Genomic DNA, 23487 nt, shown 5'->3' with positions numbered 1-23487 from the left:
TAACCTAAAGTTTTAATGAAGGAGAGTTTTTTTTATCATACAGCTTTAGAAGTTGTGACTCGTCACAGCGCCTTGCAATGTATGAGTAGACACATTGTTCCCATTTTTGCAGCTGGAAGAACAAAGGCAAAACTGAAAAAAATTCTCTTAGTATAGGTGAATGAAAGAGTAGGAAGATTTCTAGACCTGGTTGTAGTCCCATTTTTTCCTTAAAAATTATTGAACTACAGAAATAACTGTTTTGTTGTGTTTTGATTTTGATCATCAGAAAATATGCATAATCCAACCACTCGCTACTTGAGACAAAGCCACATTATATGTATGATTTTGAAGATAATAAATACTGTAAATTCTCGAGGGGCATGTAATTTTCTACATGATATATGTAAAGTTTTGGATTTTTTCTTAAGTTTTGTAGTGTCAAAGAGTACTTATGAACTCATTTATCTTTGAAGACAATAAATGGGTGTGAATCAAGCATAAATATTATCTGAAGCTCATTATTTGAGGTAAAAAGGACACATATGAGGATATCATTGGTGGAAACTTCCCACAGTGCTTGTCTCCTTTCCTCTTGATTTGTACTGAGATTTTGAGCCAGACTTTAGTTCTGATTTATACTAGTATAAATCTGAATTTGTTCCATATAAATAAAAAATGTTCTACAGGGAGAAAATACCCTGGGCATAATTTTAAATAAATGGAGAGAAATTCCGTAAAAGCCAAGAGTAAAGTTTGATCTCGGATGTTTTGCGATGGGACTAGAAGTATTATTAGTTAAACTGATGCATAAGCATTGTCATATTTTTGCTTATCAGTATATGAGTTTACTAAATGTGCAGGAATTAGAATTTTTTTAATTTTAGTCATACAGAGTATGGAGTCAACTCCCTCTGTATATAAAGTTATTCAAAGTCAGGGTGGCTTTTTATGAGGAAAGGCTGAGTGAACCCCATTTCTGTGCATATACGTAGTTATTTTTTAACTACTAGAAAAATACCCGCTGAGATATAAATGTACATTTCTGAAGCAATGTTTGAAATGTATGAGTAGGAATATAAATCTAAAAATATATTTATTCTATATTTAATAAATAAATCTGCATTTTATTGCATATATTATTATGAAAAAATTGCCATTAAAAAATAGGAGCATAAATCAGAATAAGACCAATTTCAAGGACCTTAAGTTTCCATTTGAGTTTAAAATTGGGCCTCTATTTATAGCATATATTTGAAAATATATTATAAATATGATTATAGAACATTTATGTAATTAAAAATAAACCAACAAAACAAGAAACAAAACTCCACTTCTTCAACAGAATAGTTCACATATATGCAAGTCAGGTTCTTTGTATTTCATGTTATTTATACAAGCTTTTCCTTTTTAAACACCTGTGAACTTAAGTTAGGAGTTTTCCCTCCCCTTCTTTTGTAGTTCCAAGCAAACAGTGGGATGTGGCAGGAACTCTGACACACCTGTCCAAAACTTAGGCTGCTTTCAGTAAAGAAAAGTGAAATGAAAACAAAGCAGTCCTCTTTACAATGTAAGCTGTAAGGCCACTGCTGACCCTTTACAGTATGATTTCTCTGAGGTGATCCAGTGTTGCTGTAATGAGCTGTGATGTTCAGGACCGCAGATGAATCTTCTTGTTCTTGGTGCTTCACACACGAGGTTGTTCAAAAGAAGAACTTTGTGCAATGCCTCAATCAGTGTCGAAGGGCCCAGCAGTCTTTTTGGTGTGCAAGCGGATATTTTCTGGTGGCCGATAGGAGAGGGAGCTCATTTTGGTTGTGAGGCTTGGATGTGTGCTGACGTTTGGTGGGATGTATTTTATTAGCTGAAGGAAGTATTTTTTAAAGTTTTTTCCAAAAAACACATAAAAAAAGGGATTCAGACAGTTGTTAAAGTAAGCAATGCAAATGGTGAAGGGCATAGCTGTATCCACTATATCGGTGATTTTGCAATCTGTTATTACATGTAATTGAATCAACACATCCAGAAAAGTGAACACTTGATGAGGAATCCAGGAAAAGAAAAAGAAAAACACAATTGCTACAATCATCTTGAAGATATCATCATTTCTAGTCTTATTTTTTTGAATTTGATATGCCTTCTTCAGCGTCTTCCAAATTAAGGTGTAGCTTGTTAAGATGATCAGAAAAGGAACTAAAAAGCCCAGCAGATTTTTGGACAAGCCTAATCCGACCCGGAGCGTGGTGTTGTTGCTCTCGTAGCGGAAGCCGCAGACCGTCATGTTGAGGTTCTCGGCGAAGAAGATGTTGCGGTGGATGATGACGGGCAGGCTGGCCACGCCGGCCAGCAGCCAGATGGCCACGCAGGTGCCGCGGGCCACGGACACCGTGCGGCGGATGCGCGACTGCACCGGGTGCACGATGGCCAGGTAGCGGTCAATGCTCAGGCACGTCAGCAGGAACACGCTGGCGTACAGGTTGAAGCTGATCCCCGCCGAGGCCAGCTTGCACAAACAGTTGCCAAAAGGCCACTGGTACTCCATGGCCGTGTAGGCTGCCCAGAGGGGCAGAGTTATTAGAAAACACAAGTCAGCCAGGGCCAGGTTGAGGAGAAAGATGCTGGCTACGGTTTTTAATTTCATGTAGCAGTAAATGACAATGACGACCAGGCTGTTCCCGAATATACCTATGATAAAGATGATGCTGTAAACGGTTGGAACCATAATGTAGATGTAGCTGTGCCGTCCTGAAACAGGACAGTCCACGTGGATTCTTTTAACAGTTTCTTCAGTAGAGTAATTAGGAATCATCTTGAACTCCTCAGCTGTAACCTAGTTTCAGGGAGAAAAGATGAAGCTCACACCTAGGAAGGGAAAAAAGGAAGAAAACAGTATTTGTGACAGAAATTTAATTTCTAACAATTCTCAACTAAATGTCAAGGTTTTTTCAAGTCTAACATAATGTCTTTGAATTTTAAAATAAGCCATCTTCAAGTGTTTTATCAACCAATTTGTATTTTAATACAGACTTTGCAGAGTAAAACAGAGGTAAGAATGTTAGGAGTAGGCTGAACATTTTTAGATTATTTTTAACATAAATGAAATCTAAAAACCATCTTTCAATTAACAAAGTTCCAAATTAAAATAATACTGTTAGTGAACATATGTCAAAAATCATAAGACAGACTGAAAATAGCAGATAACTATAAATTCAGCAGAGTATTTAGATTATTTTCTTTCCATAAATAGGTGACATATTTAATGAGGTAAGTTATTCAGATATCTCAGAAACTAAACTTAAGCACTCTGAATACTAATTAAGTATGTAAATACAAACTGCAATGAATTAAGAAAATAAGTGACTTTAGATTAGGTACTCATTTGTATCTCTGAGATTAATCACTAGAAATTTATTTATACATTGATCTTAATTCTTTGAAAAATTTTTACATCACAGAGAAAGATGAAAACACGCAGTCTAGTATTCTGTTGTACCAAAAATACTTTAAATATTCGGAGGTTACTTAGCTCCCCATCTGGCTTGGAAAGATGGCATTTAACTACTAGTGAGGGGAAGAAAATCTGAAAATCCAGACATGTCCAGATCTGTTGTACATTAATTTACTGTACAAAGAGTTTACGAAGGGTGCAAGGGGGAACATATTACTTTCTTAGTTGCTGACAAAATTTATGTATCTAAGAATTGAGGGTGTATTTCTGGATCACATTAAGTGTTCAGCAAGGGTATGAAATCTCCTTTAAAGGGCACCTGTTTGGTTTGCCAAGGCCTGTGTGTTTTGTAAGAATAATTTCTTTATTAATGACTGATTACTTTAGAAAGCAGGTAATACAGTGTAAGTGACTCTAATACTCATTACTTTCTGGAGTCTAAAACCAGATAGTCTTCCCTGAATAATAATGGATGTTTAAAAAAAATTATAGTTATTATGGCAGAGTAGTGTTTATTGCTGCTTGCAGGATCCAGCTATAAGCCAAACCTAACTTGTGCTGCTTAAAACAAAGATTAACTGAAATACTTTGGCTTCAAAACCAAAACAAAGCAAACCCCAAATGGCAGAGAAACTCTTTATAAGTGGAAGACCAACCCCAAGTCCCTGGGCAGTACAGATGCACTCAGAAGGCAGAGATGCCCATCATTACAGACACACCAGTGATGTCACAGATGCAGCTGCTCATTATTTGAGTGCTTTTGCACTGGTGTTCCTTTTGAGTTCAGAATGCCACCGAGTTTAGTGTTTGACTCCTCTTGCTGGAAGACCAATCTTTTTACAAATGACTGTATTTTTAATACGGAAAGTGAGGCACACTTTCCCTATTAAAAAGACTTGAGCAAAACCCACACAGGAAGTCTGAAGGAGCCAGGAACTGAAACCAGAATATGGGTTGCAGGCAGCATCTTGTGAGCAAGGTCACCCTTTGGCTCTTGGCCTTTTGAAGACTTGTTATTTCTCTATCTTAGCTCATGTTGTAGCATATGTTTGCATTCATAACCTGATTAATTTCTGAAAAGTTAGCAGGGTAATGTCAAGATTTAGGTAATTGATAGGTAATAATTCTATCAAGTTGGGGGCATCTATTAAAATGCAACTAATAGACACTTCGTCAAGATGTGCCATGCAACACCTCCCAGTCCCTTCAATTCATTCTGTGTATTAGTCTTGTTGCTTCAGTTGGTATGGATGTCTCAAAACGGCATCAGCGATTTTTGCCATGTTTAAGAAATTAACAAGCCAAGCAAATAGAGCTAACACAAAGAAAGGTTTGCTATTCTGATCACATGTGGCACTCTAGTTCATCCTGAGCAAAACCTGGCTTTTAAACTGTGCCAAATCTCAAACACAAGGTGTTTGGCTCTGTGGAAGGTCAGCCTATCTCTGGGACAGGGAAACCACACTAGAACGATTTCAAGATAAATCCTTTTATCTCATCCATGGTTATGAAAGTAACTTTGACAGTGATTGATATGTTCTGCAACATCAAGGTCTGGCAACATTTGCCCTGTCCCAGCTACAGGCTGGTGCAGCATGGTCACTTATAGTTTTGCTCCCTTATATAGCCAGTAAAATGACAGCCCAGAACTTTGCAGTAAGAATCTGGAGTGAAGTTTCTGCCTGGGAGATCACCTGTGCAAGTTTGACTGGCAATAATATGGGCCAGGCCTGGGCCAATACCTTTCTCAGTGACAAGAGTCACCAGTCCCTGGTACCATTTGGTACAATTTGGCTCCGTGTGTACTGAGTGACAGATTCAGTGTTTAAGGCAGATGCAGCTGAGGGTGAATATTACCTTCTGGTGGGGTTGATTCTGTGCAATGGTAGATGCCAAGGCAATTTTCCCATGGTCTCCTCACACACCCTTTCAGTGTACTGCATTGTGTTGTTTTGCTTCCAATTTCCCTTTTCTACCCACATGGTGACCTGTACTGTTTCATGTCTGCAGTAGCTTTAGCTGATACTAATTAATAGCATATGTTCTTTCAAGAAAGAGTAACAGTAATTCTATTGCATTTTCAGAAATGTGTTAAAATAAAAAATGATTCAGTTGGGAATAATTGTTTGGCACTCTGAGGTATTGAATTGCCTGAGCATATTCTGGAGCTTGGGAAATAAGAAAAGGCAGAACAATTCCCATGAAGAATCAGGAATTTTGTCAAGAAATAGAATTATACTCAATCTTCCTTTGTAAGACTGTATAATCCTTCTGGAGGTAAAAGGTTTTGATGTAACACTGAAGTCAGTGAAATTGCGCAAATGATGTATCTGGTATGCTACCCCTTTTAAATTATACTAAGGAATTACAATCAATAATTAAAATAAATCCATCAATATTTTCAGTAAATGACAAGGAAACAGAAATATGTAATGTGGTTGCTTTTGGGTAAGCACATATGGATTGCCATCTGGGTATCTGAAAACTGTCTGAATGAACTGAACTGTGAGAATGAACCTCATAGGAGCTACAAATGAAGCACACTAAGGAAGGCACTGCTAATCCCAAATGGAATTTTTAAATTTCTTGGGAATTCTAAACTTTCAGAGCTAGCCTGAGGTGGATCAACTTCCTTGAGCACAACTGTAGCTTCAGAGCATTAGGAGAATTTCAAAGTTGGAGAAGGTAATTTTTTTTGGAAGGCATGGGCCCAGGACTGTGCTGAGCAGCGTGAGAGGGCCACTGCAGCAGTGAGTTCCTCACAGGCAGTGATTTCTTTCCTATACCACCTTCAGTTTTTCCTGTTATTCTCACTTGCCACAGTTCATCTACTTGTCCCAGAATCATGGTTGCACACATGCAAAGCAGATGCTGGCCACTTAAATGTGTACATTAAGTTGTGCACATTGATAATTCCATGTAAAGCATCTCAAATGACCTGTGTTAACATAATGATAATTGGATCGCTTTAAGGCTGATACACAAGGTGCTTTTTCTAACAGGATTGAATTGTGACTGTGAATGGTGTGGTGGGCATCAATTTCCAACAAATTATCTGGTGAGTAGCAAGTACCTCTTCTGACGTTAAACTTACCTCTTTGACCTTTTATCTTTTTTAATTACAATGATTACAATAAGTCACTGATAATGAAATTCTTCAGATTGCTCAACCAACTATTATTTACCACTCCATTCATTGCTTCTGTTGGGTGAACATGCATCCTAATTAAACTGTCTGTGGAAAAAAGGAATGCTGGGCTCATGCAAGGTAAATAGCACTTTGCCTACTGAAAGATAAGATAGCAGAGGCTGTGACTTTCTATGAGAGCTTTATCAACTAAAAACAGGTAAGCAGGTGTCACAAGTCAGATTTTGAACAAAAATGTACTTAATATTTGCTTTGACAAAGACTAAATAAACTGAGGCTGACCAATCCTGCCACAGCTCATCCACCTTATCACTAGATAATGTGCACTTTCCTTCTGACAGTGGGTGGGTTATTTGCTTTTCTTACAAATGAGAAGCTAGTTCCTTATTTAAGAGGATACTGCATTCTATTTTTATGTAAAGTTTTTGCACATGGAGAATATACAATGAAAAATGTTTGGAACAATATGTTCAGTATATTAGCTATATTTATTTCTTTCTGGTGGCATAAACTTTCCTTTATCTTAAGAATTTAGCTCCCCCCTTTCCTAATTTATTCTAACTGCTGAGAAAGTAATGACACTTACACATGCTTTATTACAAAGGCTTTTGGGGTCTTTTTCTATGCCATAGAGTAACCCTTTCTATCCTTATGGCCTTAGTGAATAGAGCTACTTCTATTTCACACCTACACTTCAGCACCTTCTGTGCTTTCCTGGAGTTCCTGAGCAGTACCATCGTGAAGCTATAGATTTACGTTTCTCCTGGCTTTTATTTCTTCAGCTAGTTCCAACAGTCTGTATTTCCCACTGATGGCTTTCCTAAATATCTTTAATCCAGAGCTGATAGCTGAATTGTGAAGGGAAAGAGAAATACAAACAAGGGTACATAATTCCAGCTGTGGGGCCATTACAGTGGGCTCTTGTCATCACTGCAGGTACCTTCCCCAGAGGTCAGCATCTGAATTTGTTAAATGCCAATAAATCAAAATACTACTGGAAAGGAGCTGTGATAGGTAGTACAGCACCAGAGAGTGGCTGTACATCAGCTCACAAACACCAAAAACACAAAGCAAACCTCAGCAGACCTGTGCCAGCAGCTGTCAAGCTGCTCTGCAATTTTGGATCAGGAGGTGGTCTGACATAAGAACAAACAGAACTTGCAGGACCTTGTACTGTAGCATTTTCTTTTAACAGCTGTGTAGCTGAGGCAGCTGCCAGTCTGTTGAAATTGCTGTTAATTTTTTGATGCGTGCTTTATTTATTTAAAAGTATGTATCTTTTTAATGCTCTAACCTATTTTTGGATTCTTTGTGCCTTCCCCTTGCAAGAGTTCAAGCTGGTCTGCTTTACTTGTGCTGGCTCTACATAGTTGGAAAATAAACTACCTGTGATCTTTTCAGGATCTGGTTCTCTATAACATTGAAACCTAAATTGGTTATTACTTTTTTGTGCTAGCAGAACAAAAGTTCCTGTTACCCTAAGTTCCTGTTACCTTGCAAATGTGAAATGTTTATGTACTCTGACCTTCTCTGTAAGAACTTCTCTGTGTTTATTTCCTCTGCCACACTTCAAAAGAGCCTGTCCTTCTGTAGGATGGCTTTATAGCTTATTCTGAGAAGCACTAACATCTATCTTCTGTTTGTTCTCATGGACTACTCTCATTAATTTTCTCTTCACTTCCCAAGTATCTTTCAACTACTCAATTTCAGTCATAAAATTTATGTGAAAAAGAACAGATGAAGGGACTTTTTCCTCTGGGAAAAATCAATGCTTGTCGAATGTCTGAACAGTGGAATTGGGGGTGTGTATGATTTTGCATGATTATAGGGGAGTAAAATGCAAAAGAAAGTAACAGTTAAGCATAGTGACATTTAAATTGCTTTCAAGTTTAGCTCATATAATGTAGATTTTGACCACTAGAGGTCTGTATTTCCCATCAAGTACCATCACTTTTCAAAATATCCCCTTTGTTCAAGATGAAAACATATGACAAAATATATATATATTATTGTACCTGTACTTATTTAAATTTAATATATCAGAGGTAATTATTTTCACTTTATTTTAGCATCTAGCAGCTTCTATCTAATTTCCTATATTCTGGCACATTCCTGGTTTTTCCTAACTTTGAGTCCAGTTCTTGCACTTTTAAGACTTAGAATAAGATTCTGATATTTTATTGTTTCAAAGACATATGCAGTTTATGGTCTCTGTGACACAAATTAAGAAGACAATTTTAAAAAAACTTCACTTTAGCAATGTGGATGAAAAAATAGTGACACCTACTTATTCAACTAAGATTATTTTAGATCTAGCTAGGCATGTTATTAATCCAAATATCAGCCAATTTTGAATGAATTCTTTTTACTGCTGAAAATGACACTTTATAATTACTCTTTTTTTTAAGCAATTAAGGGACTTTTAGAACTTAAAAGGTAACACAAGCCTACACAGTGTCATCCAAATAGAGTGTCCATTTTTTGAATTTTAAGCAATTTAGTAATTTGAAAATAGAAACATATTTAATAGTTTTTACACTACCACCATACCCCACTTTTACTAATATACTTGGATTTGTCATTACCTCTTTGGAAAATGTCAGTGCATGATACTGCTATTCTGTTTCAAATTATGTGTTTACCTAAATAGTTCCCTAATGCTGGAAAGGGCAAACAGCTTTTAATTCAGATGGAGCAGGAGGGTTCTTAGTGTCACAATGAGATTTATTTCATTGAAAATATTAAATGAGCAAACTAGAACCAAAAAAAGACAAACTCTAGTGTCCTGTGACAGATGAGTTGGACTAATGAGTATCTTGTCCTGTATTTATGTCCACTGGGTCATTCAGTGTCAGTTATCTCTGTGCACTTAAGGGTACAAGCATACAGTGTGTATATCTTTAGGTTGCTAAAAATAGGGGCATTTAGAGAGAATGGAAGTGATATATAGAGATAGAAAACCAGCAAGCAGTTGGCTAGATTTAAAATGAGGAATAAAGAAGTCTCATCTGTTATTTGCACACTTACACTTTGTGCTGGAAATCAATGTGGCAAAAATTGGCATAAGTGAAAGGTCATTTCCAAACACTAATTTATGGGGCTGTGGAGTGATGAAAAAAATCTTTCAAGTATATTTTTTGGACATGAAATGCTAAAATACTACAATGTAAGATGTGACATTTTTCTGCTCTTTTTAGCAATCCACAGTGTAATGATGTCACAGTTGTAATGAGAGCAGCTGCAGTAGCAGGGAAAGTTTGGACTATTGTTTGCATATACTCTCACTGTACATACAGAGTCCAGAAACACTGGAAATCTCTTCCTACTACTTAGCTCTTTGGACAAAGCTGACTATCAATCCCCAGATTGTGTATGTGTTTGGGTTTTTTTTTTCCCAGAATCTGGGAAGCCCTGGTGTACATGCTTCTATAAAATTTTACTTGTAGAAGTTAATGCCAAGAAAGGATTGCTCAACTTCGCTGGTTTCTCAACCTCACCAGAACTTAGTGATTTAGTGAATGCTACCATAGCAGTGATTATGGGGATTTTTTTTTACAAAATTTGTTGACTGACAGATCAACAGGGCACTCGTTAGAGCCAAAGTAGAGAGTAAATAGAATTCTTTTAGTTTATAGGATTAATTTTTAGGATTCTCTAGATTTAAGTTTCAAAGTAAACATTGATTTCCTCTTATATACACATATTTGTTTTCTCTGCTGTTAAGGGTAAGGAAAACATTCTTGGGTTTAATCCATGTAGAACTGGACTCCAAAACACTGAAAGATTAACCACTGTCAGGATGCAGTGTGTTTAATCTCTTGTGGAGGATCAGTGGGGTGGTGGTTTTAGACACTGCTGGCCCTGGCTTGACAGTGTATGCCAGATATTTTAGACTTTTCTACCTAATTTTCTGGTCTCTTTTTCCCTTTAATCATTAGAACAATCTCTGTGTTCTCTCTTTGACCAAGGCTGCATGAATGTGTTGCAAACTCTCTGGTGTTTATATATGTCTTAGGTATCATATAACCTTAAGGAAATGAATATAAAATTCTCCCCAGAGCAGTAAGTTAGAACTGAAAAGATAATTAAATAAACAAAGTAAAATGGATTTCTAGATTAATAGTTCTATTTCAGTATTTCTGAAACTAAACATCACAATGCTAAGCTTCAGCAAAGATGATGTTTGAAAAGGGATTCTCATGGTGTCCTGTCACCTTGGCTGGTCTGGCTTGACAGAAATGAATATCATCTTTTCCTCATCTAGCTTATTAAACCTATAGCCAAATTAGTTTTTAAATATGAAAATTAGTTGTTATAGCAGGAAGCAGTCACTGCTCTTGTTTATAACACAAGGTAAAGAATTGTCTCTTTCTGTAGAAGGGGCTGAAGACATGTAGGCAGCATATTAAGACTTTGAAATGAGTGCATTAGCTACCACCCAGCATAGGATTTTGCACCTCTGCTCTGGCCATTAGCTTTACCAAAAAGGAAGACTGGTGCCCTTCTAGGAGATAAAAATGATCAATAATCAGCAGGCTAACCTAAGGTCTGCTCCTCAGGATCATGTTGTTGCCTCATACTGCTCACAATGTCATTTGCTGCACATTAGATGAAAGTAAATGAAGGATAAAGGTATTTCAGAACAATGTAGGATTGGAATTGGTAAGGTTTTCTGCACTGATATGAAAAGTTTTTTGAATAGCAGCAGAATGTAATATTTTAGTATGAATACACATTTTACTGCAGGTTTATAACTTCAAATTTGATGCCGGATTTTGAAGTATCTTTAGGGTATTTGGAAGTACCTGTAAAATCAATAATTAACCAGAATTAAGCCATCAATCCCAGAATGAATAAAAAGGAGATGAGTTTGAGCTGTGAAAGGTTACATGCTGCACAGTTACTTTCTCTGAGTGATAGTAAATGAATGAATTAACACATTTCCTTTATTGCAGTTGGAATTGCCTATATAAAATACAGTGTGCCCCATGTGATTGTTTTTAATAAAAGACAGAAATCTAATTCAAGTTTATTAAGTGCAAGTGAAATAATTTTAAGTTTCTTTTCTCACAGCTTAGTTCCATGAGTAGGAAGTTTTAAAGTTTGTGTGTTTTTTGTTTTAGCTTTTGTATTACATTGCATGGCACATCCTACACAAATGGATACCTAACCCCACATCTGAAATATCTCCATTGCTTCTATATGTAATGCGCCATAAGATTCTATTGTGAACGCCTCCAATCTGAGAAGTAAGGGAATTTACATTAATTCTGGCCTTGATCCAGATCTATATTTCTGTCTTATATTAAAAATGCTGTGGAGAGGCAAGAAAGAAAGAACCATACTGAAATAAAAAGCACTGCTGTGAGCACAGGTTATCTTGGCCAGTTTTGAGGGCAGAGGTCAGGTACAAGGAGTGGGGTATCTCACCTCCTTTCAGATCATATATAAATCACAATTAGCTTACTGGACATCCCCTACAGCTCTGAGTCTGCCCTAAGTTACCATGGTCCTCTTCACTGAAGCTTGAGGGTTCCTTCTTCAATGTGCAAAAAATAGCAGTAACAACTATTCTTCCTGCCCAACTTGTAGGAGAAATGTTGTTATATTACTGTCATTTCAAGCAAGTAGAGCTTAATAAGTAGAGCTTAATAGTACATTTTATGTGCTGTTTTTAGTCCTGGTCTCTGTGGTCTCCGATCCTATTCTTGCTGGAAGGAATGTCAGCTGGAATGCATCCAACACTGGAAGAGTTGAAATTTCATTGTCCAGATCTCAATCTTAGTGGTTGCACTTGTCCAGCAGAAGGGAGCTGTCAGTGGAGAGCGGCCTTTTTGGGGGGAAAAGGTTACTTCTTTAAGCTGCTATAATTGCAAGACAGAACTTGCTTACCAGCCTCTAGGTAAAAACAGGTGAGATTTACGTAAGCTTAAACTCTTGGTTCTATTAGTGGTTGTTAATAATTAATTAGAAAAAGGTATTTCATGCATATAAATCATAAATCATGCATCTAAATCATATAATGGTTACTGCATGAGTGACATGCCCACAGCAATATGCAATCACTGTGGGAACCTTTTCTGTTCCTGGCAGAGATTACAACAGAAAATGGAATGGAAAGGCCAGAACTTCAACTATTTCCTCAAGAACCAAATTCCCTGCTTCTGGGAGAAAAGGATTTTTCTTGATCTTTGCTCTTTTTGCCTTACAGCTTTACTGTGAAAGACACAACTCAATCAGTGGTGTTACTAGTATAAATGTACCAAAAGTAATGTTCTAATTAGGTTTCTGTTGCTCCCTCTAGGCAAGGATATTTCTAGGAAGAAGGGTAGAGGACACAGCTAATAATTTTGTAGACAGAGTTGGGAGGTGATAGCACTTTGTGGAATTTCCAGTTAGCCCAAATAGAGGCTTCCTTGTTTTTTCCAGTAGTTTATTTTATTCAGAGACCACAGTGTCGTGTAGCTCTGCTGCTGAGCCAGAAGATACAGAGGCAAGAATGACCATGTGTGCAGTTTATTTGCACTCCTGAACTTTTCTTAGCTAAAGGTGAGATACTAATGCAATCAGCAAAAAACTCTGAAAATAATTTCTACTTTTCTGGTACAAGGAACTGCCTTTCTGTACCTTCCTGTAAACCAGCAAGAAAGGTGCCACCAGAGAGCTTACATAGATTTGCTCCAGGCTGTAAAGCAAATCAGTAACATTTTGATGTGCATGGCAACATTCTGATGTGTGTTGAAGCCTTACCTGGTATGTTAATCCTCAAAAGAACATTTTCCTGCCATTGAGCTACATCACTAGGTTGAGACCGTGATGCACCCATGAGCTTTACAGGCTCAATATGCAGGATGGGCTTTTTATTTTTACATCCCACTCCCCGCCCAACCCTCTGCTTCCCCCCAGCTATAGAAGGCAAATTAAAATTAATGAATGACAAGCTTTAGAAATGCATTGTGCAGAGCAATTACCTTCATCTGTAATGATGGCTAATCAGAAAGCAGGAGGGAAAAGAAACACTGAAAATTCTCTGCTTCTACTCCAGGAATGGGGAGATTGCCTCCATACAGAGGTGTTCCACTTTCTATTCTAATGGAAATTATATGAGTTGACTGAGAGTAGCTCATGTTGCATATTATTTCCTAGAAAGACTTTCCCTCTAATGACTCCTATTCCTGTTACCTTTCACGAATGTGGTTAAAGTTAGAAACAGAATCTTTTGCTTTTACTAGTGAAGACATGAACTGCAATACAAACATGTGTGCATATGTAGCATTTCTATGTGAGCACAGACAAACCAGTATCACTGAAGTGTCTGTCATGGTAACTAAACCAGCCAATGTGAAAGCTTTATCACTACATTTCCAGTGTCATGGTTGGTGATTTCCATGTAACTTCCCACCAGTCAGTGCTACAGCTCTGAGGAAAGCAAACCTTGCATTGAACACTTTTTTTCTTTTGACTTTGTGCTGAAAAATAGTGTTTGTCTTACTGAAGAAGCAAAGGCAATGTAGTGTGGATTTCTGGGCAAGGAAATGGATGTTAGGTTTCAACACCTTAGTTCAGAGGAAGCTTTGTCTTGTAATTCAGCCATCTGTAATAGGATTTGGTTCACTGTGTCTGACTGAGACACTTGATTACTTTTCTTATTATATAATTAATTTAGACATCCTTACAGTGGGAAAATATCACACAACGGCAATACTCCTCAGAAAAGACTTTTCTTCCCTAAATGAGAATGTTAGGAACAGCCTGGAGGGAAAAGTTAAAAGATTAAAAGCAAAAGATCAGCATGGAGGCTTCTTAATGAATCGCTCATTAGGGTCAGAAAAAGGGAACCAAAGGCAGAAAGGAAAGAAAACAGTATGAGTAACTGGCAAAGTACAAGAGTTTATTCAGACAAAAAAATTCTTTTAAAATGGTAATGTAGCTAAGCCCAAGAGAAGTTAGTATCATTGTAACTGTTGGTAGGTATAGCACTGAAAGCATAGAGGCCCAATTGTGCTTTCAGTTGCAAAAAACTCTTGTTAAGGGCAGATCATTATGAGGACTAGAAGAAAATTTGAGAATATATGAGTCAATTGAACTAGTGAGTTTCTAAGGGGTTAATCAAAGAGAAGGAAAGGTCAAACATAGACACCTTAATCCATGTCAGTGTGAAAGGTATTATCACCCATGGAAAACAAGTTACTATGATCCTTAGTGCTTTGTCTGGAAGGCGGCACACCTAATACAATGATCCCAAAATAGATGTTCTGACAAATTTGTACAGCTTGTTTCCTGTTTTTTCCCCCCAAAGTAAAATTTATTGCTGTATTTTGAAAATAAAATTAATTGGTGAACTCTTTGCTGTCCTGAGATGTTCCTTGTGGGTACTGAGGACCAACCAGAGACAGAAAAACAAAGACAGCTGTTACAGCTGGAGTGAGCTAATCTATGATGCTGTGAATCAGTGCATCCTCAAGCAGGTGCAGTCCCAGTTCTCAAGCAAACAGAAGTGCAGAGAAGCCCAGAAGGGGTGGTGCTGTGCCTTCCCAGAGATGCTAAATGAGCTTCACTTTAGTGCTAGGAAATTACCGTGCAATTCCTTGGGTGTGTGGCTGTCCTTCACTGACATGGCTTTTTTTTTTTTTAATGTTATGTTTAAGAACATGGAATGGCATCCTAAAATGTATTTGAAGGTAAAATGATTTTGAACCTTTTTTCTTTGAAGTGCTTTTTAGGAAGACCATGTGAAAAGAAATTTTTTTACCTGATTTGAGAAAAACTGTAATTGTCTAATCTAATATGCTAATAACAAAACCAAGAGGAAAACAATAAAGACAGCACAACTAGAGTCCCAGTTTGTTAACATATGTTGATTCTTGTCCCATGCCTTCCATTTCTCCACATAAGTACAGAGCCTGAGGATGGAGGAAACAAACCCTGAGCCACTCCAGTAGAAGAGAATACTAACAGCATGTCATTTGGAACATGAGAGTTTCCTATCCTTTGTTGCAATTCACTTGAAAGCTCAGAGTAATTTTAGTATAATCTGTCATTTATCTGAAGATAAGACCAAAAATTATTAGGTCACTTGGCAGGGGAAGAAATTAAAACTATTTAGGCTTGGGCAACAAGAATGAGTGGAGAAAGGAGAAAAGATGAAAACCAATAGGAGTTTATAAAGAAAAAGATGAAAGGGCAATATACATCTTATAAATGTAGACTGGGAAGGGCATGTATGGTTTCTCAACAAACTAATGGTTTCTCAGTAAACAAGCTCAGGCTGCATCTTTGTACGTCATGTGCTGCATGCTTCGAGGAAAGGCTCTGGCCAGGCTGTGCTGATGCTAAAGCAGAGTTAAATGGAGGCAGGCTGCCAAGAGAACATTTTTTAGAGAAGTCAACTTGTGCATTTTTCTCCTTGCGTAAGCCCCCCATCATGAAAGTACAGCTGTTCAATGGTTTTCTGGAATGTTTTGCTTATTTGCATGTGTCCTTCTCAGCTAGAAATGCTGAGGCACAGCACTCCTCTGCAGTGTCTCCTCTCTGTTTTCTGAAAACTGAGTGGATTCAAGAATCTACTGAATTTTAATTTCTATTTCAGTTCCTATACTTCATCTACTGATTATTAGATTGTACCAGCCAAGGATCTATCAGTAACTCACAAAGTTGAATGACCTAGAAGTAAAGAAAGGAATAGGTGAATTAGCTGAAATTAGGAGTTTAGTTAAATCATTCTTTGTTCTGGCTGTAACCCTAATTATTGCTTTCACCTCAAGCAGTGAAATACTGTCTAAATATTGACCTTGCCCAAATTCAGTACTAGTTTCTTCAGATATTGCCAGTTACCTTTTGCTGTAGCCTGCTTTTTATCTTGTCTTCAATCATGCCACTCACTGCTGCACTGCCAATCTGATCTCACTTTCCTGCTGTGAGGCGTCTTCGGTAATTACCCGTTCCCTGTGCCTACAAGAGAAATGCTACTCAGCTGCAATAAAAGGAGATAAACACCACACACAGTAACCAAGCCTTCTAGCTGGCCTTGTTATGTAGTGAATACCTGGACACTTTTGCTATCAAACAAAACGCAAATGGAATAAAAATTTTAAAAGACACCCGACCAAAGGCCAAAATGCATAGTTCTTTCACATGATGGTGCAGCAGAGAATACTAACAGCATGTCATCTGGAACATGATAGTTTCCTATCCTTTGTTGCAATTCCCTTGAAAGCTCAGAGTAATTTTAGTATAGTCTGTCATTTATCTGAAGATAAGACCAAAAATTATTAGGCCAGCAATTTTATTTCATATGCACTTTGTCTCAAACAATCAGCTGTTACAGGACTTACAGTCAAGATAACCTCTTTTCTTTTGTTACAGCTGAGGTAAAAAAATGTTAAGTATGAATATCCCAACTCCCCTTGTTGGTCAAATTTGTTAAATTTCCCAAAATGTTCCACAGTGACAAAGATCCTTCCAGGGTACATCTGGCAATTTTAGGGTTATTTTGTTTTCTTATGTTGGCAAAGGATGCATTTTAGAAAATGGCACAGAACATGGAATGAGTGCTCTGAGTAGACTGTCTATTGGTGAAAGTGATCTTAAGAGACAAATTTGTTGATGGAAAGGGAATGGAAAGAAATTCTGTCATTAGCAAGAGATTGCTGGCTTGCTCTTCACTGCTAGGGTGTTTGGGATCAGAAAGAAGAGACAGAAAATGATACTGTGATTGGTAACTTTCTTACATACAGCCACAATTGCACTGAAATAGTTCTTCTGGAGCCTTTCTGTTCTCTGTTCTTCAGGCTGCAGTGTTTCAGCTTCATGAATGAGCTCTGTGCATCTTGAAACTCAAAGCATACATTAGACTGCCACCTACTCAAACTCTCCAATGCATTTGTGCTTACATGCAAAAATTTTATCTTTTATGCAAAGTTAATTCCATGTAAGTAGGTGAGGTTAAATACTCAGCAATAGCAGCCTCTTTATTCCTGTTGGTGTTGTGGAAACTGACCCTACAATAGTGAAAAGAATGATGTAATTTTTTCCTCCATTTCTCTCTCTCTTCAAAAGTGATCCATGTTTTTTACTCTGTTTTCAGAATTCCATGAGATTTCTAAGTATGTTTCTTTGTAACATTCTGCCATTTTACCTTCTCAAATCTGATCATAAAATGCAGAGGCTGACTTCTTAAAAACACCACAGTCTTTCTTACATAAATTATATGTATTTGTATTATATACAAAAAATAAAGCCACAATTGCACTGAAATAGTTCTTTAGGACTGGCTGTCCAAAAATGTGAACTTCCATCCAATAATACTGAAAAATTCCTGATTAATTTTTGAGAAGGACACAGGGTAAGACACAACATCTGTATCACTGCGTTTCTGATGGAACTGTTGTACAGCTCAGAGCAGGAGGAACAAACAGCAGCAATAAACTAGATAAGGCTTGAAAACTGAGCCAAGATTACCCAGAGGCTGGAGACTGAGCTAAACATGCCAGAGAGCCTACAGGACAAGCAGGATGCTGTGGTGGCCAGGCTACAGCTTCACCCAATCCTCCCTGCTGTGAGCTCCCATCTCACCATGCTGGCAACTCTGAAAAGATTCTGAGTGTATGCTTCTCCTTCTGGAGAGATTGTTGCTGTTGATGCTGCCATCACTACTATCAGAAATAGCTGAGGGCAATACTTTGCTTTGCTGTTCACCACCCTTCCCAGCTTGGTCATTTGTCCTCTTTTTTCATGTGTCCAATGTAAAGTCCAAGCAGATCTATCTGCTGGCCAATGAATCTTGATAATCCATCTCCTCAGGTCAGCTTTAGATATAACATATCCAAATTCAATTTTAGTTGATCTTTCCTCTCATTGAGGTAGTCTCCTAGCAGAAAACCATTAAATTCAGCTTAAAAAATGCATGATATTAACCATGTAAGTCAGATGCAGTATTTGATTAAAGCAATGCATAAATATCCATGTTCTGTATCCACATCAAGACAAATATGACCTTTTATGAAGTCACTAAGGCAGAATAGGATACTTAAGGTGCAGAGAACATGCCAGCAACTCAAACAAGTGCATGCTTCTTAGAGTGTGATTAAGACCCCTAAAATTGTGCAGTTATAGCCACAGGTGAGCTTATAAATACTATTGGTGACACTATAATAACTTCTGGAACACAAGAAGTTCCAGAGAAAAAAGAGAGATAATGAGCAAACAGGAGTAATTGGTGACTGCTTGAAATGGTTTAAAGTAATACTATGCCTTTGTATAAACAAGATTTTAACTAGCACAGTGTAATGAGAGATTGTAATTTATGTAACTTTAAATTACCATATTAATTATTGTGTTCAACCATAGGCAGTGCCAGAGAAAAGAACTACTTAAATGTGCTCCTTTAACAAACATGGAGGAAAAAATTATCACCAAGGAGAAAACTTAGGAGTAGAAAAATGTAGTCAGTTCCCATAATCTAATATAGAATTTATTAAAAAGGCCATTAACTCTGACGCTTATTTCCACATCAGTCCATAAATTTCTAGAAAGTGTAAATAAATCACCATGTTTACATTCTGCATCTGCCTCTGTTTTTATAGTATGACAAAGAGTGAAATTAAATATATTTTTCAATATTTAATACAATTAATATTATTCAGGAAACACAAAACCATCATTCATCCTCTTCTTGTTCTAAGAGGACTGCAAAAAGCAGGTTGTTGAGTTGGGATTTTTGAAAGTTAGAGGCAGCATTGTCCTCACTTCTGCAGTGCTGTGGCTACTGACACTTCAGGCTGGTTATTTTAAACCAGTAACTTCTAATTGCAGTTTGCACATGCTGGCCAGCCCTAGAAGATACTGTTTCAAAGCAGGAAGGCAGGACACCTTGCCCCATAGAAAATGAGCACACTTCTGCTCTCCCCCAGTGCAAAAATTATCTCAGTTTCCATCTATTACTAAGACAAAATTAAAGGGAGAATGAAACCAGCTATATTCAAATGTAATGATAAATGTGACTTCTCTTAATTGTACAGGGCCACTTTGCTTTGTCAGTTCAACAACATAAACTAGGAACCACACAATAATCACAACTGATCTTTCTCTGCTCTGTAGCTCATGTTGTAGAGAGGTAAAGAAATATCACATTCCTGCTGGAAAGGTATATATTTTAAACTCTTACTACATGAGCAAAAGCTGAATTTGTAGGCACTTAATATTTTTGAAAGAGGCTGTAATTTAAAAGATTATGGTGGCAACAAGCAAAATGAACTGCCATAGTCAGGAGTATGAAACATTTTTCTGACACTAAAATAGACCTAAAAAAGCCTTTCTACATCATCATGGTAATTACCTGCTTCAGGCCATACTTAATCCTCCTATTCCAACAAAAATCTAATCATGTTAGTGCTGTGGGTTCATGCAAGTGACAAGAGAAGAGGCTTCCCTATACAAAAAAAAAAAAAAACCCTATTTATACCCTCAACCTGTGATTTTACTGAGCAATTTACTACCTTGTCCCTTGCTATGCAGCACAACACAATCCAAATGAGTGCTGCTCCTTTTGGAAGTGATGGAAATTTACCCTGAACTGTAGCATGCTCTGGGCAGAATGCTGCTGTCCCTTATTGCCATACATCTCATTAATGCTAAGAGTTTTGCAGAAATATAGAAATAGGTGTAAGTGAATACTGCAATTTTACTGCTAGTACACATACTGCTTGTACCTGAGTTACTGATACAGCAGTTGGCTTAGAAGAAAAGGGCTTGTACTTGTAAGTAACTGGTAACATGAAGTGTTTTGATGCATGGAGAGGGCAAGAACAGTAAATATACTACAGGATTTCATCTGAACTTGTTGAAGAACTCTAGTCCAGAGTGAGTCTAAGAGAAGTTTAGAAACTGGCTGGGGAAAAAAAAGGCAGGGAGGCATTTTAACTTTACTAACTAAAATTAATTTCTGGTTGTAGAGCACTCCAATTCTTTCTCTGTAGAAAAAGGATAGATCTGGTTATGGAGAGTGCATGATACAAAATTCTGATTAAACCAATACTTGCTGCTAACTGCTGGAAGTGGCATTGCCTGCTAGACTGAAACTGAATTGTTTGCACAACTCCCAGAAGCCATGAGCATCACTTTTGGTGTTTGATTGATTTCTATCGTGAGCTTAGCACAGCGATAAAAATTTAATTGCTCCTCTGATCCTGAGCAGAGGTGCCAGGGCTGCATCTTGCAGGATGCTGGGATGAGCCTCGATGGAGTTCCAGCTCTGAGGGCTGTGCCTCCTGCCAAAGGGTACCCTGGCTTTCTCCAAACTGCTGCCAAGACTCGAGAACTCACAGGGCTGGGAGCCTGGGGGGCGCTTAGTCCTCTCTAAAATAATCGTGTGGAGCGGGCCTCGCAGGGCAAGCCGGAGCACGGGGGATTAAGTGGCTGCTCTAAGTCCGGGACGGAGCCTTCCCGTGCCAGCTCCGCCTAAGCCAAGTCGCGATTCCGTACGAGGCGGTGCCGCGCTCGCAAACGCTCCGGCAGCCCCTGGCCGGAGGTGCCCGGCCGGGACGCGCTTACCTGGCTCCGGGCGGGGTGGCTGAGCCCCGGCGGCACCGGGAGCGCACCGGGCTGGGCTGGGCTGGGCTCCGGGCGCGCTCCGCGCCGGCCGCGCCGCTCCTCCCGCTCCGAGCGCGGCCGCTCCGTTTATAGCGAGGGGCGTTGCGGCACAGCCCCTGCCTCTCCCCACCCATCTCCCGGGACGGACCCCGCTGACCCGGCTCCCTCCCACTTCCCCTCCTTCCCCGGCAGCCGCGGAGCCGGCCGGCGGTGCCGGGCAGGACGGGGCAGAGCCAGCGCGGGGAGTCGGGGTCGCGGCTGCGGTGATGGGGCGAGGGATGCTCTGAGGGGCCCCTTCCTCGCCTTTGCCTCCAGTTTCCAGGGGAAAGGGGTCGAGAGTGATGAATAAACATTCCCAGGTTCTCTAAGAGTCCCCCGCGCCGCCAGTGAGCACAACTGAAATGTTCTGATCATCACTAATGGAGTTAAATGTGTACTTGCCATAATAAATCTGGCAAACTTTATTCTCTGGGAGTGGAGGGGAGCAGAAATAGAAGAAACCCCCTCGGAATTCATGTTCTAGGAGGGCTTTTCATGTCACTGATACTGTAATTTAAAGAAAGGATTTTGTATATGAGGGATTTTGCTTATTCGTGTCTCTTGCATTCTGCTAAACGGGACAGGGAACAACTTTTCAGGCAGAATTTGTGGCATGGTTGTGCCCCTCAAGAACAAGATTTCAGAAGTTATGATTTGTATTAGGGCTATCACACCTCAGTTATGGACAGAGCTAAAGATTCCAATGGAACTGCTCAACTGTGGATTGCTTCCTAATCTTTTTATACATCTAGTGTGTTTTTGAAGGTCCTCTTAAGAAAGATGTGATCTAGGATGGCAACATGCTCCAAAGACTGGCAGTATAACTTTATTGTGGCTAAGAATAATTACAGTCTATTTAGTCATAGTGGTAGGAGAGGTAAATCAAGAGGAAACATTTGGATTCTGCAGTGATAACAAATAGTTTTTCAGTATCTGCACATGTACCATCAGTAAGGTCTTGTCTGGCTATAATTTGTTTTATAAAATCTGTTAGCATAATCAGAGGTTCAGATAGAAATGGAGAACTGCAGCACATTGCACAAATTCAATTGTCCCAGCTGTGTCTGATGGGCAGTGGTGTGTCACATGGAAGCACTAATTGACCTATGACATAATCTTTTGCCCTGGTCTTATTTATGTTGTGACAAGAAAAATCATCTGCATTTTCATCAGAACAGCAGCCAGGATTGAAGCAGTCTGTATTGTCAGCATGCTGCCCTCCTGCCACTTGGGGAGTTTGTAATTGGCTTTCTCTCTAAAGAGATGGTGCTGAGAGATCTTTGATGATGAACCACATGCATGTTCACAGATTTATCCTGACAGGTACTAGGAACCACTTGCTGTAAGTACTGTTCAGCCAGTACAACACCTAAAGCTGGCTACAGCAGTGGGCTGTGCCATCCCCATTTATGTTGGTGGTTTTATTACACAGAGCTCTTGACATATGGGACATATTTTTTCTATCCAAACCATTTCTTGTACATGTGTGCCTGATTCCCAAACTCTGCTGAGTAACAATGTGTTTGGCAGCTGTTGCCCACTTCTGCCTCAGTGTGTGCTGTGGCAGAACCTGCTGGGTGGAGCTGCTGGGCAGGAGATCTCCATGAGGTGACATTTGCAGGGCTTCCAGGTCTCACAGAGCTGAAGGAGCGGGAACCAAATCCCAATGCCAGCATCCAGTGCTGGCTGTTTGCAATGCCTCTGGATGTGTGAATCACTTCCCACGAGCAGTTGTGCCCTTTATTGCATTCCATCATCTCTTCTCTTCAGGAAAGGATGAAGAAAGTAGATGATAACTGTATTTTTAACCAGAATAAAATGGAAAACACCACAGCAACTTCTTTTTCAATTGGGTTCTTTCTGAAAAGGTGCATGTAAAATTGAATTTGGGTCTTCATCTCTCTGCTGAGTTCAGTCCATCTCTGGGATATGTAAGAGACAGATGTAATTTAATGTAATTTGGGAAAATCTCTTCACTTCCAGCAGATTTGTGTCTGGAATCCCAATAACAGAATTGTAACATGATGAGCACTGTAACATGTACTCACTATAGAAATGTAATTTACAGGAACATCCAGTGAATAATAGACTTGATGACTAGAATTCTGTTTTCATTGAGCTGCTGCAAATAAAGAGGCTTCTTCACACCAGAATTGATTGAGGTGTCTGTAATGTGGAAAGGGTTTCAGGGAGCAGGTTTCATTCTATTGCTTGTGTAAGAGCAAAGAGCTGTCATTAGGAAGGTGACTGGACTGGGAAATTCAATTGCTATAAAACCAAATAA

At 38.8% G+C, this 23487-nt stretch overlaps 1 protein-coding gene across 2 annotated transcripts; it reads right to left on the bottom strand.

Annotated features, from left to right (window-relative positions):
* Positions 1-1091: 1091 nt before the first annotated feature.
* AGTR1 (angiotensin II receptor type 1) lies at positions 1092-21209 on the bottom strand. Of its 2 annotated transcripts, XM_066556932.1 has the most exons (3): positions 21126-21209; positions 16410-16526; positions 1092-2841 (listed from the first exon to the last, which is right to left on the bottom strand). In XM_066556932.1, exon 3 carries the CDS (start codon positions 2786-2788, stop codon positions 1709-1711), a length of 1080 nt encoding a protein of 359 aa, XP_066413029.1. In that variant the 5' UTR covers positions 2789-2841; positions 16410-16526; positions 21126-21209; the 3' UTR covers positions 1092-1708. The 2 variants fall into 2 exon arrangements, with proteins under 2 accessions (XP_066413029.1, XP_066413030.1); XM_066556933.1 differs by lacking the exon at positions 16410-16526 and having other exon boundaries at positions 21126-21165.
* Between the last annotated feature and the right edge of the window lie 2278 nt (positions 21210-23487).

The sequence above is a fragment of the Molothrus aeneus genome, chromosome 10, assembly GCF_037042795.1.
Source record: "Molothrus aeneus isolate 106 chromosome 10, BPBGC_Maene_1.0, whole genome shotgun sequence".
Taxonomy (NCBI): Eukaryota; Metazoa; Chordata; class Aves; order Passeriformes; family Icteridae; genus Molothrus; species Molothrus aeneus.
The sequence above is the reverse complement of the archived record's forward strand: the minus strand, read 5'-3'. Positions and strand labels throughout refer to the sequence as shown.